This window comes from Raphanus sativus, unplaced genomic scaffold, assembly GCF_000801105.2.
Source record: "Raphanus sativus cultivar WK10039 unplaced genomic scaffold, ASM80110v3 Scaffold0950, whole genome shotgun sequence".
NCBI lineage: Eukaryota > Viridiplantae > Streptophyta > Magnoliopsida > Brassicales > Brassicaceae > Raphanus > Raphanus sativus.
The window spans coordinates 1-17,114 of NW_026616264.1; the positions used below are offsets into that span (position 1 = coordinate 1).

General features: G+C 36.0%; 3 protein-coding genes and 1 pseudogene across 3 annotated transcripts; 1 reads left to right on the forward strand and 3 right to left on the reverse strand.

Annotated features, from left to right (window-relative positions):
* Positions 1–916: 916 nt before the first annotated feature.
* On the reverse strand, positions 917–3,603 carry LOC108813361 (U4/U6 small nuclear ribonucleoprotein Prp31 homolog). The gene is made up of 8 exons (XM_018585898.2): positions 3,489–3,603; positions 3,184–3,246; positions 2,954–3,094; positions 1,944–2,836; positions 1,795–1,865; positions 1,601–1,709; positions 1,392–1,467; positions 917–1,283 (listed from the first exon to the last, which is right to left on the reverse strand). The coding sequence occupies exons 1-8, from the start codon at positions 3,489–3,491 to the stop codon at positions 1,182–1,184; spliced, it is 1,458 nt and encodes a 485-aa protein (XP_018441400.1). The 5' UTR covers positions 3,492–3,603; the 3' UTR covers positions 917–1,181.
* A 1,103-nt stretch (positions 3,604–4,706) lies between these two features.
* On the reverse strand, positions 4,707–6,229 carry LOC130503422 (serpin-Z1-like; annotated as a pseudogene).
* Positions 6,230–8,949: 2,720 nt separating this feature from the next.
* LOC108807788 (uncharacterized) lies at positions 8,950–10,302 on the forward strand. The gene has a single exon (XM_056998042.1). The coding sequence runs from the start codon at positions 8,950–8,952 to the stop codon at positions 10,300–10,302; it is 1,353 nt and encodes a 450-aa protein (XP_056854022.1).
* A 4,280-nt stretch (positions 10,303–14,582) lies between these two features.
* On the reverse strand, positions 14,583–15,248 carry LOC130503423 (putative F-box only protein 15). The gene has a single exon (XM_056998043.1). The coding sequence runs from the start codon at positions 15,246–15,248 to the stop codon at positions 14,583–14,585; it is 666 nt and encodes a 221-aa protein (XP_056854023.1).
* Between the last annotated feature and the right edge of the window lie 1,866 nt (positions 15,249–17,114).

A 17,114-nucleotide genomic window follows, 5' to 3' on the forward strand; every position in this document is an offset into this window, starting at 1 on the left:
ATAAAAATGTGAGAATTGTACAATTATAAAATGTTGTGCATCTAAGTCAAATATACTATATAATAATATTTTTTCTTAACTTTCTTTGTATAGATATTTATAAGTTGTTAGGTTATCTCCATTTATTTTATTATTTCTTCTCTAAAATAGATTTTTATAGTAGAGATGAAATTTAGTTTAATATATTTTTGTATAAAAGCATTACTCTAAATATACAATAAATAAGTATTTTTCCCTTAAATATTGAAGAAAAAAAGAAATAAAATAAAGATGAAATGAATTGGGCTTATCTATAAATATTTTTTTATCTTTAAACGATAACAATATATTAGGAAATATTCCTAGAGAAACATACTAAATTAGGTCAACTGAAGGTAGCGAAGTTCAATATGGTCGAATGGCGTATAACATCCCAAATATTTTTAAAGGATTTTGATTTGAAGGTTCCATCCATAACTCAGGTTTATTCATCCATGTGGTCATATGACAGAGATATCTAATTATTTTTTGTGAGCAATCTGGCGCTGGTGGTCAAACTCCCAAAAAAATAATCGGTTGGATTTAGCCCCGCTGGATAGCCCCAGATTATAAAAAAAAGATATGATGATGCGTGAGTAATAATAAATATGTGCCTTTTATCAAAAAATAATAATATTTACCTAGTAGTTCAAAGAGAGAAAAGAATGTGCCTTTCTCATTAATTGTTTGTATGTTGGTTATGGAAGTTGCTTCGAAGAAAGATATTTTTAGGATTATTGATTTGGACTGCAATGGAGTTGTCTTCTTATAATATTTCTTTGGTCAGATAGTTTTCAAGAAACAATGGACGGTGCCAAATTTTTATATAAAATTCCAAGGACCCGTCTTTATATTTTATTATGATAGGGAACTTTCATTTTCATAAAACAATAATATATAATTTTGAAAGTATCATTGGATACCAAAAACATAGCAAACTAGTACATTCTAACCAGATAGATTATCTCACAACCGTGAAACTAAACTCCAAAGCAAACCTATACTTATACTCAGAATCTTAAATTATCGTAAAGAGGCCACAAAAGTGATTCGGTAGAGAAAACTTATAACATAGAAGAGAAATAGAAAGCACTTAAACACCACTGTGTCTCACTCACATCCTCATCTTCTTTCAACACTTTGAAATGTTTGCTCTCACAAGTTTATTTCTTGAGCTTAGAGAAGGTCCCTGACTCTGAAAAGTAAGTGCTTTGAGTCCCACTGCCTAATCCTAAAGCCTGTTGAGGATTACACAGCTCTATTCCCTGCACAATAAGATTCAAATTGGATTTTCTAAAGTCAATACAATTTGTCCAAAAAAAAAAAAAAAGCTGAGTAACTTATGAAGATAATTGAATGAAATGGTTGTGTACCTGCACAGGAGTAAAAGCCAGACTCGAAGTCAATCCAGAGGTAGTGGCACCACTCGCATAGTTTCTTTCTTTCAGCCTGAAAAAAGCCATTGATAAACATAATCACAATGAGATACACTGAAGAACAGGACATGGTCACTGAAGATCAATAAAAATACAAAACAAAAACAAGAGTTGGAAAACAGGAGAAATAGAGAGGTACACTTTACTTTTTGGCAATGGTGGGATTAATCTTCAGCTTGCTGGGAACACTGGATATACGCAGCCTGTTGCTCCCAGCCTGGCCAAGCATTCCATATCCTTCACCTAATCCATCACCTATCATCATGAACAGCAAGCATTACATACAGCCCTCTAACAAAAAGTTGGTCAATTAACAAGTTTGTTGTACAAATTATTTTACCAAGAGAGCTCTCTTCGGGTGTACCAAACGCCATCCTGTTGGCAAGCTTCCTCATGTCTGTCACTGCATACCTGATTTTAAAAGAAAGGTAAAGCATGCAGCAATTAACAAAATTATAATTTTCCATCTGAAAAAAAAAAGCAAGTTACCTTTCTTTCATTTTCCTTAGACGGCGACCACCTCTTCTTTTTTTAGGCTCAGAGTCAGGAACAGGAAGTGGCTTAGGCTGCCTTGCCGGAGGAGGTTCTTGCCACTTCTCAATCTTCTTACGGATCTCTTCCCTCAAAGCTTTCCCATTTGTTCCCGATGGGTCTCCTCTGGTAGCATCAACTCTAGCTGCCAAAGTCGACTTTGCCGCCAAGATCCTGCCGGCGCGACTCTTAAGCGCCGGAGGCGTGCTTTGGAAAATCTCCGTCTGCTCCAGATAACCCACACGTGACTGCGACGTTGCACTAGAGAACCCGGCAAGGTTCTTCCTCTTGTGGCCAAGAACCTGAACATTACAGGCAGGCATTTTAGCAAGCGCTGACAAACCTCCAGCGGTCCCCATCAGCTTGGCTGCAACAGCACTCCCAACAATGGCGGAGAGATTCGGCGCGATAGACCCCATCTTGCTTTCAACAAAGTCAAGAACCTTCTTCCTAGCGGAATCAAGATCTAAAGCTCGATCACAAGCCTCTAGAGTCTTCTCCAGGACATCCTCTGGGAGTGGGCTCCCTTTAGTGGTCAAGGCAGTGACAGAAACAACCATGATGATAGCAGAGGGAAGAAGGCCTTCAAGATTGACGAGTGTTAGATCCGTCTCGTTGCCTATTTTCTTGACAACGCGGGCGTAATCAATAGGGTGGTTCACCAGAGACTCAAGCTCTTGAAACTTGAGTCTGTACTTGTCACGGATGAAGTTGTGGACTATGGCAATCTCGTTCTCAATGTCGACTGAGAGCTGGTTGCAATCCACGATTAGCTTGTATTCAGGATCATCTTCTAGTACAGTTCCTTTCTCCGCTCCATCAGATTCCTTTCCAAGAGCCTCTTTCACTTTCTGAAATGCAAAATGAGAAATAAAAAATCATACATATAACAATAGCCAAAGAAGTTTCAAAGAAGTTAACAATTAAATCTTTGAAACCATAGGACATGTCACATATAACTAACTAACCTGCATAATGTCAAGATATCTCTGAGATTTCTGGAGCTTAGAAACGGAATCGAGATCATCGTAGTTAAGGGTTTCTAAGTCAGCCATGTCCATGTCGATATCTTCATCATCCTTTTTTGCATCATCACCATCAGACTCCTCCTGAATTTAGATAAGCGCTCCTCTAATTAAATATTACGACTAAAGTAGTAATCCAAGACATAAGAAATCAAAGGCAAGAAAAGCCTCACCAGTTCTGCTTCATTGTCAGATAACTCGTCGAGGTCTGCGAGGAAAGAGTCTTCAAGAGTTGCCTTCAAAAAAACAGATCAAAGTTTGTGTTCACACACTCATGTAAGAACGACATATAGAAATGAGAGAACAAAACCAATATGTAACATCTCGGACACCCTAAAACTGAAATTGAACAATCGACAATATAAACCAAATCAATAAAGAAAAACTATATCTATATCAGACGAAGACTCGTGATTTTGAGGATAATTGATAAAACAACTAGAAACAATGATGAGAAGAGAGTTAGTGAAGCGCTTACCATATCTTCCACTCGGAACGAAAACGCTCAGCAACCCTATTTTCTGTGCCCAGAGATTCGAGAAGAAACTGAAGAACACTTTTTTCTCTTGCTCCGTTCGAAAGCGATTGAAGGCATATAACGAAATCGTGTCTCAATCATTTACTTGGGCCTTAATTAGATGGGCCTTTATAGCCCATATATTAATCAATTTTGTATAATGTTAAAATCTTGATACCAAGAGTTGAGTAAACCAAGATGGACATTACAAAATTTGACAAGTATTGTCATATGATCATATATTAGGCCCGTGGATTGGACGGTTCTTATCTTGATACCAAGAGTTGAGTAGACCAAGATGGACATTACAAAAATTTGATTAAGTCGTGTATAAATCGATTCTTATCGGATCAGTTTTTTTTTGTCTGGATCTATTCAGATCGGTTTTTTGGGGTAAAAAAATTTAGACCCATAAAACACTTGTAAAATTTTGGTTCTGTTTTGAGTCTGATAATTTCAGGACGGTTTCGGTTTGGATTTTCGAGTTCAAATTAAAATGCCAAACCCTACTTTACGTATCAATTTTTTTTATATCTTGTCATGTGAATATACAATGGGTTAATTAACCGGTGATCAATTAAATAAAGAGAAACACTACAATTTTTAACAGTCCTAAGAAATTTTACCATAAGAAGTTTTTCTTTTACAGTTCTTTCATTCCAGAGTGAATTAGAAAAAAGTATTCCTCATTAAATTTGATAGAATCACCATTCTTCATCATTCCTACAATTTCTTTTTATCCGTTCTTCTTATTTTTGTTCTTTGTGTTCATGTGATTCTACCGGTTAGACCTTATATCAAAGTTACAAGGTACAACCGTACAACCATTGTTTAAAATTGTCAACGTCATGATGATTTTTTTTTGAGCAAAGGTCAATTAAAGCATTTCCAACATTTTATTGTCATATTTTTTTTTTCTAATTTTCTTATAACTCTTATTTTCTTTTGCTTTTTAGATATTGGTAAAAACTACTTACTGCATGATTAAAAATATTACGTAAACAAAATAGGTCAATTGAAAATGGACTAAATCAGTTATCCATATGTTGGAATATGTTTTACTTCATGTGATAGTAATAGTTTAGGGAACAAAAAGACCAATCTGATGATTTATTTTTGTGTTTATGTGGTGTTGTTATTTTTGTTTACTCTCAAAATAAAATTTATTTTCATTTTAAATTAAACATATATATTATATTTCATATATATACATAAAACAACGGCCATGCGAAGCACGAGAGAAAATACTAGTTGAATATAAAAGCTCAAACCTAACTCAACTTATCCGGTCATAACTTGTAACCAAAGCAAATTCCACTTTTTGCCAAATAACCAAACCGAAAGCCTAAGCAGATTTGTCGGAAGGATCAAAGATCTGACCAATAAACAAGACTGTTCCAGTTTTGTCTTCTCTAATTAAGAACAAAAATGGATGATCTGCCACAAAATCTATCTTCTTAGGAGGCTCCAAAAACATTGCACATCCAACACCACCTACAAAAGTGACAGCAGCAGCTTCAGCGCCTTCTTCATCAATCTCCACACATGCTTTATGATACAACGCCATTGAACATAATCCCAAGTCTTGGCCGTCTAAGCCATAAGCGATCTTAAACTTAGGGATTCTGAATTCATTAACAGCAACTTTGCGACTTGGAACATGACAATCCAAGAATCCAGAATCAGATGCCATTGCCTTGACAAGATCATCCAATCCATCATTCTTGTCCGGGAGATAAAAGTACATTGAGAAGCTGACACTGGTACTATAACCACCTTGTCCAAAAGGGAAGCTGCGACTGGTACCATCACAAACAAAGCCTTGTAGATAAGGGAAGTTGTGATTGGTAGCATCAACTCCTCGATAAGGAAAACTGAAATTTGTCTCATCCCCATCACAGCCCTGTCGATAAGGTATCCTGCGGACCTTGAAACCATCATAAGCCTTTATGTATTGGTCCTTGTAGCTTCTCATGAATGGCACGGACACTGAGGCTCCACTGAGAAGGTGGAACTCTTTCTCTTTTGTGTAAGACTTGTCGAATGGAACTTCCCATTGTCCTTTGAAGTACAATGCGTTTCCATAAACATAGGTGGTTTGGTCTGTAATGGATCCTTCAGGAAGAAGATCTTTGATGAGACCATTGGTATGATCTTCAGCCCATTTATTCAGCTCTCTACGCACTGGTTCGGCCTGTTGTGTCAAAGTTATGTCAGAAAGTGTATGAAGACAGAACATAGAAACTGACTTAAATCAAGAAACAGAGTTTACCTTTGATCGAAAGTCTACGCGATCAAAGACAGCTTTAAAGAAGTTCTCAAAGAGATCCTAGAACGATGAATCAATTTGTAGCGTTTGATCGATCCAAACGCCATTGACGAACGAGATCTTTGGTCCCCCGTTCGCGCTGCGGTCATCGAACACGACGCACACGAGCTTGCTGAAGACGGCGTTTGAAGACGACCTCAGGAAGGTGCAGATCTCATGCGAGACTGAAGAACCGCCGGGACCAGAAGCCGCCAAAGTGAGCGCAGCGTTTATAGACGCCGGAGAGAAAACGGTGTTAGAGTGTTTGGCTTTGGTAGTAGAGAAGAGGTCTTTCGAAACGATCAACGCCAAGTCGTTTTGGTTCTTAGTGGCTTCATCGACATCAATGATTGATTTGGACGGGAAGCTAAAGGGATTCATTCTGGGGTGTTCTTTCCTTATCAAAGGATCAAAGCTGTGTCTTTCTGTCTTCCTTATGTAATGATGATTATGATTTTATATGGTTACACGATGTGTTGCACATATATATACATAATCATGTCTGTGGTTTTTTGTAGTTTCAAATTAATTTAATGTAATATTTTTTTTAATCAGTATTCATTTAACTAGATTGCATACATGTCTCAATTATAGTATAATTTAGATTTTATACTCTGAAAAAGTTAGATTTTATATTAGTGTCAGTTATAGTATAAATTACATTTTGTACATGTGTCTAGATTTTTTTTAATAAGCTAGATTTTATACATATGTGTCAGTTACAGTATAAATTAGATTCTTTATACATATAAAAAAATATATATATTATATATATAGACATAATCATGCTGTGATTCTTTCTTTTGTTTTTTTTTAAATTAATTTTGTGTAATATTTTCTGTTTATCTCTATTTTTAGTTACTATATTTTATACATGTGTCATTTATACTTTTTGTTTGAAATTATGCTAGGCGTAACGTGTGTGCGGTCAGATATGGTCTAGCGCATAATCAATTAAAATAGATTTTAGTTAAATATGAATGGATTTTATAGGTATGTGTGTATTTTATTTTTGAATAAAGTAATACATGCGTCAGTTTAGTTTTCATATATTATGTATTATAAATTTTTTCCTTACATAGATAAATTTAATTTTTTACTAACTTTTCATCTTTAGTAAAATTATATATTTTTATCTCTGTACTTCAATTTCTTCTAATAGTTTCTGTAATTTTTTCTACTTATTGTTGATAGATTTAAAATTAATTTGTGTAATATTTCTATTTATTATATATTTTATTTTAGATTAATTAAGGTAGATCTTGTTCATCTGTAAATAGGATTATGAAGTTTTTAAGTAGCATTAGATTGTAATTAAATAGTTTTTTTAATTTAAAATTGATTTAGGAAATAGTTTGATAAATTAGAAAAAGATAAAAGATCCATAAATATAGCTTCATTTAATATATTAGTGACATGAACATGTAATATAATGTAAAATTAAGGGGTAATCTAATTTTGTACTCCTCTTTTAGAGCATCTCCAAGAGCAATCTTATATTTGAGGTTTGCCGAACATTATATTTGAGGTTTAATGGTGTTCTTCTCCAATGGGAAACCTTAAAATGAACCTTAAAAGTTTTTAATTTTTACATTACAGTCCTTACTTTAGATAAATTCAAAAAAAAAAACACAAAATTTATAACAATTAAAATATACAACAAACATATTATCAACAATATTTACTAATAAAATATTAATTTTAATAGTAAATTACATATAAATAATAGTTTTTTAACAAACAAAAATCATTTTTCTAAAATACATAATATTCATAATTATCATTTCCATAATAAACTATTGCATTTTAATAGAAAATTTTTTTCTTTGTTTTCATTTGAAAATTTATATATTTATTTAAATTTCTTAAAGCTAAATTTATAAACATATATATATATATATATAAAGATAAAAATTGTTTGGACTAAAATGATAAACAAAAAAGTAATCAAGACTATTTAAAAGACATACAAGTACAAGGACCAAAAAAAGTATGAAACCTCAAATATAAGGTTTTGGAGGTTACCTTTGGAGTACATAAAACCTTATATTTGAAATTTTAAGGGTATTCTTGGAGATGCTCTTAATAGATTAGATATGTATTATAGTTGTGTAATTTGATAAAAAGATAATAAATCCTAAAAATAGGATTATGTAGTTTTTAAGTAGCATTAAACTATAATTAATTTTTTTTAAAAAAATTTAAAATTAATTTAGGAAATAATTTGATAAATTAAGAAAAGACAAAAGATCCATAAATATAACTTTATTTAATATATTAGTGGCATGAAAGTATAAATATAATGAAAAATTAGTAGGTAATCTAGTTTTGTACTTCTCTTTTAATAGATTAGATTATGACAACAAAGAAATTTAAAAAAGCAAAAACAAAAACCTGCACTTTCAGTTTATTTTGGTTTCTTAACGACAAAATCTTAAAACTATTTAACAAAGTATCTACACTTTCACTTTCTTTCACCTTCATACACTGTAGATTTTACTCGCTTCTTATTTTAGTCAAACAAAATTCTTGTGCTGCTATAGCAGCACACTCATGTAAACCATCGCCTGCTCATTAACACCCACCACACAGTGGCGGAGCCAATAAAGGATCACATGGGTCAGTTGATACCCCTGTGAAATTTTGAATTTTATCTGATATTTGCGTATATAACTGTTATATATATTGATTATTTGTTTAAATTTTAATGGTTTGATCCTCGCCAAACCCTAGGAGATCATGGAGATTTCAGATCGCGATCTTCCTTGAGATCATGATTTTCACATAATCTACTGTTCGTTGACAGCAGATTGATACGGCATTGGAGAGGATCTCCGTTTGAAGATTTGGATCGCTGTCTTTGGGGGATTTTAAGGGATATTCTCTGGTTCTGTTAACATCGATAGATGCTCATTGGCATCTGATCTTATAAAAGGATCTGTTTCTATTAACGTTCTCTACATAAAAACAATATCAAACTCTGAAAATTTTCAATCATGCGAACATATAACTCATCAACGCAAGGAATGGATCGGCAACGTCAAGCTCTTATGGCTGACGATAAAGGGAAAAGTATCAAGTATGAGGTTGATGATGAGATCATCCAGCTAACTGATGAAGAAGACGCTCCGACGTTACGTTAACCCCAAGAAACAAACGGTGGAGGGCTTGATTAAAACTATGTTGGGACAGTGGAAGATGCAGGAGAGAGTGGTGGCCAATGATCTTGGACAAGGGAAGTTTTTGTTAAACTTCGAGACTGAGGATGATCTAAATTCCGTTATCCGTCAAGGACAATTTCACTACAACTTTTGTATGTTTGTGTTGGTTCGATGGGAGCCCGTGATCGACGATGATTACCCGTGGGTCATTCCCTTTTGGGTTGAAATTATTGGAATTCCTCTGCATCTTTGGACGATAAAAAATCTTGAGAATATCGAACGGAGGCTTGGTCATATTGACACGGTGGAACTCTCGGTTGGTCGTATGCTAATTGAGGTGGATACACGGAAGCCGTTGACTTTCACTCGGAAGGTTTCGTGGAAAGGCAAGGAGGTATCGATATTTATACGATACGAGAAGCTGTTTAAGCATTGCCCGCCTTGTGGTATGCTGACGCAAGAAGCGGCATATTGTCCACTGAAAGCAAAGTCGGAGAAATCTGATGTTTTTGATCGGGTTCAACTTCCGGACAGTGAATCATCTCGTCAGCCATCGTTGCGAGATCAAAAATCCCAGGAGCGGTATGGTAGCTACAATCGAGTGGACCATTACGGTCAAGAGGAAGAAGGTAGACGAGATACCTACTATCACTCACGGAATGGAGCAGCTACCGGACTACTGAGAGACGTTCAAGCTGGATATCTACGCAGTAATAACATCAGGGAGGATCCAATGAGAAGGAACGGTGGCAAGATAAGCAGATATCACTCTGGCTTTAACAGAAATACAACAAGGTACGAGCCGTATCAGAAGCAAAAGTCTCACGTGTGGAAGAGGAAGGAGAAGACGGAGGTGAGACCGGATAGGAGGGATGATGGAGATGCGGCTATGGTGTCTGAGAAATCCTCTGTGCTGCTCGAAGGTTCAAAAGAAGTGATACCCACAATGACGATTCAAGAGAGAGGGAGTGGAAGGAGATTGGCGAGTAAAATCATCTCTCCGCTGCCCCAAGATGTTAATGTGACGAAGAGAGTGAGGTTGCAAAATATCACCCGAACTCTATCTTTCTCTCCTAAGGAGAAGATACCGGAGCAGGTGGAGGATGAGCAGGTAATTGGAGCCTTGAATGATATGAAGCTTGCGGATATAAACATGATGGAAGAGGAGGAACACGGAGAGCCTATGCTAGCAGAGGATCCTAATGATGATTTACTTGGAGAAGATCTTATGGAGATGGAGGAGGAAGCTAAAAAGGTGAGGACGCAAGGGAGGGTACGGACGTTGAGAAGGGAAGGGATATTGTAAAGGAGGATTTAACTCTTATGGTTAATCAATTCCTTGTAGATGGGACGATGCCGTGTGGATTGAACGATACCAATATTTGCCTCATTCCCAAAATGACGCGGCCAAACGAGATGTCACAGTTCCGGCCAATCAGTCTATGTAATGTGAGCTATAAAATAATCTCTAAAGTCTTATGCCAGAGATTAAAAAGGTTTTACCTGATAGGATTTCGGAAACCCAGTCAGCCTTTGTTGCTGGGAGACAAATTTCGGACAATGTTATGATAGCTCAGGAATTATTTCATGCTTTGAGGACTAAGCCGAGCGGTCGAAATAAAAGGATGGCCATTAAGACATATATGAGCAAGGCGTATCACAGGATGGAGTGGTCTTTTATTGAAGCAGTTATGAGGAAAATGGGGTTTTGCGAAACCTGGATTACATGGATCATGAGGTGTATATCATCGGTAAAATATAAAGTTCTCATGAATGGACAACCCTGGGGAAACATTGTTCCAGAGAGAGGGTTACGTCAAGGAGATCCTTTGTCTACTTTCATCTTTATTCTATGCACGGAAGCGCTCGTTAGCCTTCTCTTTGCTGATGATAGCCTTTTCTTCTGTAACGCGGAGCCCCGTGAATGTGAAGAAGTGATGGAAGTGGTCAGGAAATATGGGAAAGCTTCAGGACAATGTATTAATTTTGAGAAATCTTCATTACGCTTTGGTAAGAGGATTAATGCCGTCACACGTCAACAGATTAAGGATGCGATTGCGATTCAGAATGAATGGGGAATTATCTTGGAATCCCAGAGGACATCAGTGGATCTAACTGCAAGCTTTTTGCCTTCTTGAAAGATAAATTGTTGCATCGGGTGAATGGATGGACGGGTAGATGGCTTTCGAAAGGGGGAAAAGAGGTGCTGATAAAATCGATTCTGCTTGCTTTACCAACATATGTTATGTCTACCTTCCTACTCCCGTTAGAGATCTTTGAAAACCTAGCGAGTGCAATTGCACATTTTTGGTGGAGCTTAAATCCACCTAAGAGAGGGATACATTGGGCTAAATGGGAGAAGGTTTGCTTGCCAAGGGAGGAGGGAGGAATTGATTTTAGAATGATTCATGAATTTAATCTGGCATTATTGGCAAAGCAACTCTGGAGACTAACACAGTACCCTGACTCTTTGGTCACTAGGGTATTAAGAGGAAGGTATTATAAATTGAGTTCGCCTTTACGAACAATCAAGGTAAGCAGCCCATCATATGTGTGGACTAGCATTTCAGCGGCAAGAGAGCTTCTCCTTCTGGGAATCCGACAAAAAGGTTTTGGAGGATCCGTGGATTCCCACCATCCCAGCTAGATCGGCTCGATCCACAGCTTCAGTTGTTCACTCGAACATGAGAGTCAGTGATCTTATTAATCGGAATTTGGGGGAGTGGGATATGGATAGACTTGAGAGCTTTGTCGATGCGGAAGACATACCGCTTATTAGGAGTATGGCTATAAGCTCATCTCATCGACGGGATACATGTTGCTGGAGTTTCACCAAAAATGGTCAGTATACGGTTAAATCAGGGTATTGGATGGCTAGAAATATGCTGAAGGAAGTGGAGGAAAATGAAGTTTTAGAGCCTAGCATAACAAAACTCCAAGCCTTTGCTTGGAAGGTACAAATTCCCCAAAAGATTCGCCATCTTCTGTGGCAATTGATAACTGGACATGTAGCGGTAACAAGGAATCTTATTCGGAGGAACATGCGATGTGATAATTATTGTCCGCGATGTGGGGAAACTGAGGAATCGGTTACACATGCAATTTTTGAATGCCCGCCAGCACTACAAGCATGGTCTCTATCAGCTACTCCAACAAACCCGAATATTTTTCCGGTTCAGAGTATCTATGCAAATATGGATTTTTTATTCTGGAGGAAGAGTGCTATTGTAGAGCCTGAATTAGACAGGAACCCTTATCCCTGGATAATCTGGTACATTTGGAAAGCGAGGAATGATAAGCTGTTTAGAGGAATAGATAGAGACCCATTGGAACTGGTAAGATATGCGGAGAGTGAGTGTCAGGCCTGGTTTAATGCAAATGAAAAGGTGCCAGCAAACGTGCAAGAAAATGGAAGGAATGAATCTAATGAAGGAGCTCAAGTCATAGGCTTGACTAACATTTGCATGGTGGATGGATCCTGGACGGCTACAGCTCAGTATAGTGGATGTGTTGGGTATGGATGGATGGCTTGGGGAAGGTACAGCTTATGGGAACGAGGAATGTTATACGGAGAGAATCAGCTTTGCACTCGGAACTGGAAGCACTGAAGTGGGCGATGGAGAATATGCTTCAACATTCGACATGCCAGAATTTTGGAACGGATTGCAAGGATGTGATAGATATGATCAAGAACCCTCAAGCGTGGCCGAGTTTTGCAACGAAGCTGGAGTGAATAGGAACTCTCGTAGTATGCTTCCCAGAATTTAAGATTTCATATATCCCGCGAGCAAGAAATCACATTGCTGATTTTTTAGCTAGGACTGCAAGATCTTTTCACAGAGCTCTTTATTTTACGGGTTGTTCTATTCCGGTCTGGTTACCCAGACCACCTCATGTTCTTTGAGTAATAGAATAGCCTTTCGATGTCAAAAAAAAAAGTTTGATCCTCTTCATTTGTTGAGTGATTTTGTATATGTAAAATTTTTGACCCAGGTAGATCATTATTCTACCTCTGCCGCTGCCACCACACCGAAAATTTATACTTACAAAGGCTAAGATATGTAAGAAAATTAGGAAGATATTAGCAATGCATGTTAACTTTGACAAAAGGAACAAAATGATAATGATAGAAATAAGAAAAAGCCAAAGAAAATCCGTCATATGTATTGGAGAAGTTTATGTTAACATGCAAATTTATAAAAGAATTGCGACCGGAAATTAATTTGCATTAAAATTAAAAAGGTTTACTGGGAAACATATTTCTAAATATTTTTATAATTTCAGAATCTAATGTTATTGGTTAGTGGATTTTTAAATTCTTAGTAAAATTCATTTTTATTGGTTAATTGATTTTAAATCTGTATATTTTTAATTATTTAATTCTATTATAATCTATTTTACTAGGAGATGAATTCCCAACATTTTTACTCATGTACCAAAACTTTCGAAATATCAAAAGATATACATGAGATTCTGGAATCTATACGTGAAGCATTGTAAAAAAATCTATATAAGGTTATCGGACTATTTTATTAACTAACAATATTTTTGGTCTTACCATAAAATTGACTAACAATATATTACCTTATATTTCTCTAATAATCATTTAGTCACTTCTATTAATATATACTAGTATAGTACCCCGTGCTACGCAAAGATCAGTTTTTATTGGTACAAGGGACTGATTATCATTGTTCCGAAAAGCACTTTCATATTAGTAGCACTGTATTATGTTTCATAAGTTTTGTTGAAAATGATACAACTATGGACCTATACCTTCTCAAGGTTGTCTTACAAAAATCCCTCTGGAATTCAATCTAATAATAATATGTTAATGTTGTTAATCATTTTAGCTTGTTACTATACTTTGCAATACAAATGCTTTTTTCAGAAAAATGTTACAAACGCAATGTTCTACTCTTTATATGTAAATATAATTTAATCAAACTTTACTACAGAATGATTTCTTCTCTTTTTTATTTTTTTTTTTCAAATTGAGATAAAAGCACTTTTTCAATAAGTTGCACTTTTAGTCATACTAAAACCAATGTCTCAGTAACATTTATTACAGTGCAGAAAATCAACAACATACAAAGACTTAAAATATAATAAAGGTTAAAACAACCATCTTCTCTTATATCCACCTCCTATCATGGAAGAGGGACCAGACTGGGTTTGTAGATGTAGCCACAATTGAAGGTGCCAATACAGTCATCCCAGTAGTGTTTTGATGTCAAACATCGATTACTTACCCCTCCCTCATCAATTTCACAAACAATCAAGCAAGTAGAAAACACAGTATACCATGCAATGATACGTTCGTGCTTGGCAATGCAGTATACCGGATGAGCCCAAAATGTAAGGTAACGAAACTCCGGGAAATCAGAGCTGGACACACTGAAATATTTGGCAAACGTGACATTCCCAACAGCCAGATTGCTCGAAACCCACACCTCGATCGGACTTGGATAGTTTTGGTTTTGATGTAGCAAAGAGAGTTTATCCCCATCGAAGCAGCCTAGATAGTTATTATCATAAGGGAGATGATGACAAAAGAATATGTCCTTGAATGTCTCAACGGAGAAATCAAAAGCTACAAATGTAGTTTATAGTCTTCTTCTTGACAAGCCAATACATGTTACCCACGACAGAGACGCCATGGTCCCAGGGATATGCTTCCCAATCAACCTTGGAATCAACAATTGTTCTCCACGATTTCGACATGCACTCGTATATCTCGACCACTGCTTCACAATAGTGATTAGCTGAAAACATCAAGATCTTGTAATTACCTCGAGGCTTGTTAACGTCGTATCCGATCCCGAAGTTATCACCCTTCAGGAACCTATGAGACTCTCGAGCAAGCCTATGCTCGACCACGTTGAAATTCCTTGTGAGGGGATTCCAAAGGGCGATGTTGTGGAACATAAAATATTCCTTGTCACTCCAGACACACAACATGAGTCCATCGCAGTGAACCATGGCCATGGCATTTGATATCGAAAGTTGGAGCTCGTCTGGGATTGGTGAGTCTAAACGTGTTCTGGTCACCAGGTCCAAGATTTGTACCGTCTGATCAGCTCTTAGGAATCTTTCCGGGGAGCGACGCCAGTGTTCATAGATGAACCTCTTGTCCTTGATGAGATCGTTCCACTGCTTGCATGTCGCCTTTGCTCGGACCAGAGACTCTGCTGGAGTCCTGTAAAGTATTTCTTTTGTCAAATCGAGTGGCAGCGTTGAAAAAGAAGCCATGGACGAACGCTCTGAAAGAGTTTGAAGTAGGTTTATGAGGGTGTACTTTATGATTGGTTGGTGATTTGATGGGATAATACCATGTGGTCACTAACCTAATATATACAGATTTAAAAAATGCGAAGCAATAGTTAGGAAAGGTATGACTTGATGGGTCAATACCTTATGGTCAACCAAGATAATATACAGAAGGAATGGAGAGTAGTAAAACAAGAAAATAGATTTCCTTTGACCTACCAACAATAAACAAACTATTGCAAATGATTTCATTTGTTTGTTTTCAAATTGCGCGAAAATCTATTTCCCAATCATTTACAAAACAAAAGAAAATCATATGTATCATATGTATCATAAGTTTTGAAAGTGTACAACTGTGAACCATAGAACTTAATAATAGCGGGTGCATAAAGTAAAGAAAGACATTTCCTCGGGGAACTAAATAGAGTTTTTTATAGTTACATAACTAAATTGTGTAATTTTACCCAAATATATGAAAACACAGAAATATAGTGGCTGCATCATGCACCAAAAATTTTGATTTAATTGTTTGTTCGTAATCATTTGATAAATCCGGATATATTCGTAAGTCTTCGGAACAAATCAAATATTAAATATCACTATCCGTTAAAAATGGTAAGTACACTAACAATTTCAAAGTCGTAGATTCGGTCCGCTCTATTTTTTATACAAATAGAAGTAAATCTACGATTAAATAGAAAGTTGAAATGTTTATTTTTATATAATTGTTATTTTAACATATAGTTTTACTTATAAAATTACTTCAAGTAATAAATTAAGAAAGAAATATTAAATCTCTATAAAAACTAAAAGTATAAATTTAAGATGATGTTTATAGTTAATTAATTCTAAAAATTTGTATAACATATAGTCACTAGTTTTAATTTTTTTTTATATTATGCGAAATATATTTTTTTCAAAACAAACTTATATATTTTTTAGATTTAGTTGTATTAAATAAATTATCTAAAATATTCGTAAATATCCGTAAAATATTTATAAATATCTGTAAAACTTCCGGATATCAAAAAAATTGGACATTTATATTTTTTGAAACAAAGCAGATAAAAAGATCCATAAACTACTAAGCAAATCAAAAATACTGAAAATTACGATATTATCCATTCCTTGTCCATCTATGCATGTGCACCCAGTCCACCCTTCCTTAGCTTCGCCTGGTCCTAAACCCTCTCAAGATTGGAAACCGATGTCAAATTCAGTAAAATCTTTACATTGAAGATCAACAAAAAAATAAGAGTCCAAAACTAAAGCTTAAAACATGAAAACAAACTCTCTCTTATCATAGAAGAGGGACTAGTCTTAGAACATGCACTTAAGTTACTGACGTACGTAACCACAAAGGAAGGTGGCAGCATAGTCCATTCAGAATGAATCAAAAATATGAATCGGTAAACCACATTAATTGAAATAGAATACAGAAAGCGAACCGGCTGAGGTTAAACCGAACCAAATCGGTGGCGTTCGCGTAAACCAATCTAATAGAAACGTTGACCGTTTCTCGTTCTTATTTTCCCTCCTGAATTCAATTCCGATCCCAGTAAAGGCGACATGGAGAGTCTCTAGGGTTTTTACTCCGCCTTTCACGATGGTGCTAACGAAGGTGCTTAATGTAGACGATCACACGGTTGAATTTTAGACGTTAGTCTTGCTTAAATACTCTCTCGTCGCTTTCTGTGTGTTCCAGCTGAAGGCACTTCAGCACGAACTTAGACCATATTTAATGCAGGTGCTTAGGAGGAGAGCTTAAGGAGAGAGAAGAAGAAAAGAGAAAGAAGCGCTGCTTCTTCAGGCGGCAGAAGTGTCCGTGCTTAATCTTTTTGCGGACCC

What these genes read in the sequence shown, in the direction of transcription:
- LOC108813361 (XM_018585898.2), bottom strand. An exon ending in GATATCTTGACATTATGCAG is followed by an intron (nt 2,837 to 2,953) that starts GTTAGTTAGTTA and finishes TTTGCATTTCAG; the next exon opens with AAAGTGAAAGAGGCTCTTGG. An exon ending in TGGCTTTTACTCCTGTGCAG is followed by an intron (nt 1,284 to 1,391) that starts GTACACAACCAT and finishes CTTATTGTGCAG; the next exon opens with GGAATAGAGCTGTGTAATCC.
- LOC108807788 (XM_056998042.1), top strand. Translation starts at nt 8,950, where the DNA reads ATGAAGAAGACGCTCCGACGTTACGTTAACCCCAAGAAACAAACGGTG.
- LOC130503423 (XM_056998043.1), bottom strand. Translation starts at nt 15,248, where the DNA reads ATGGCTTCTTTTTCAACGCTGCCACTCGATTTGACAAAAGAAATACTT.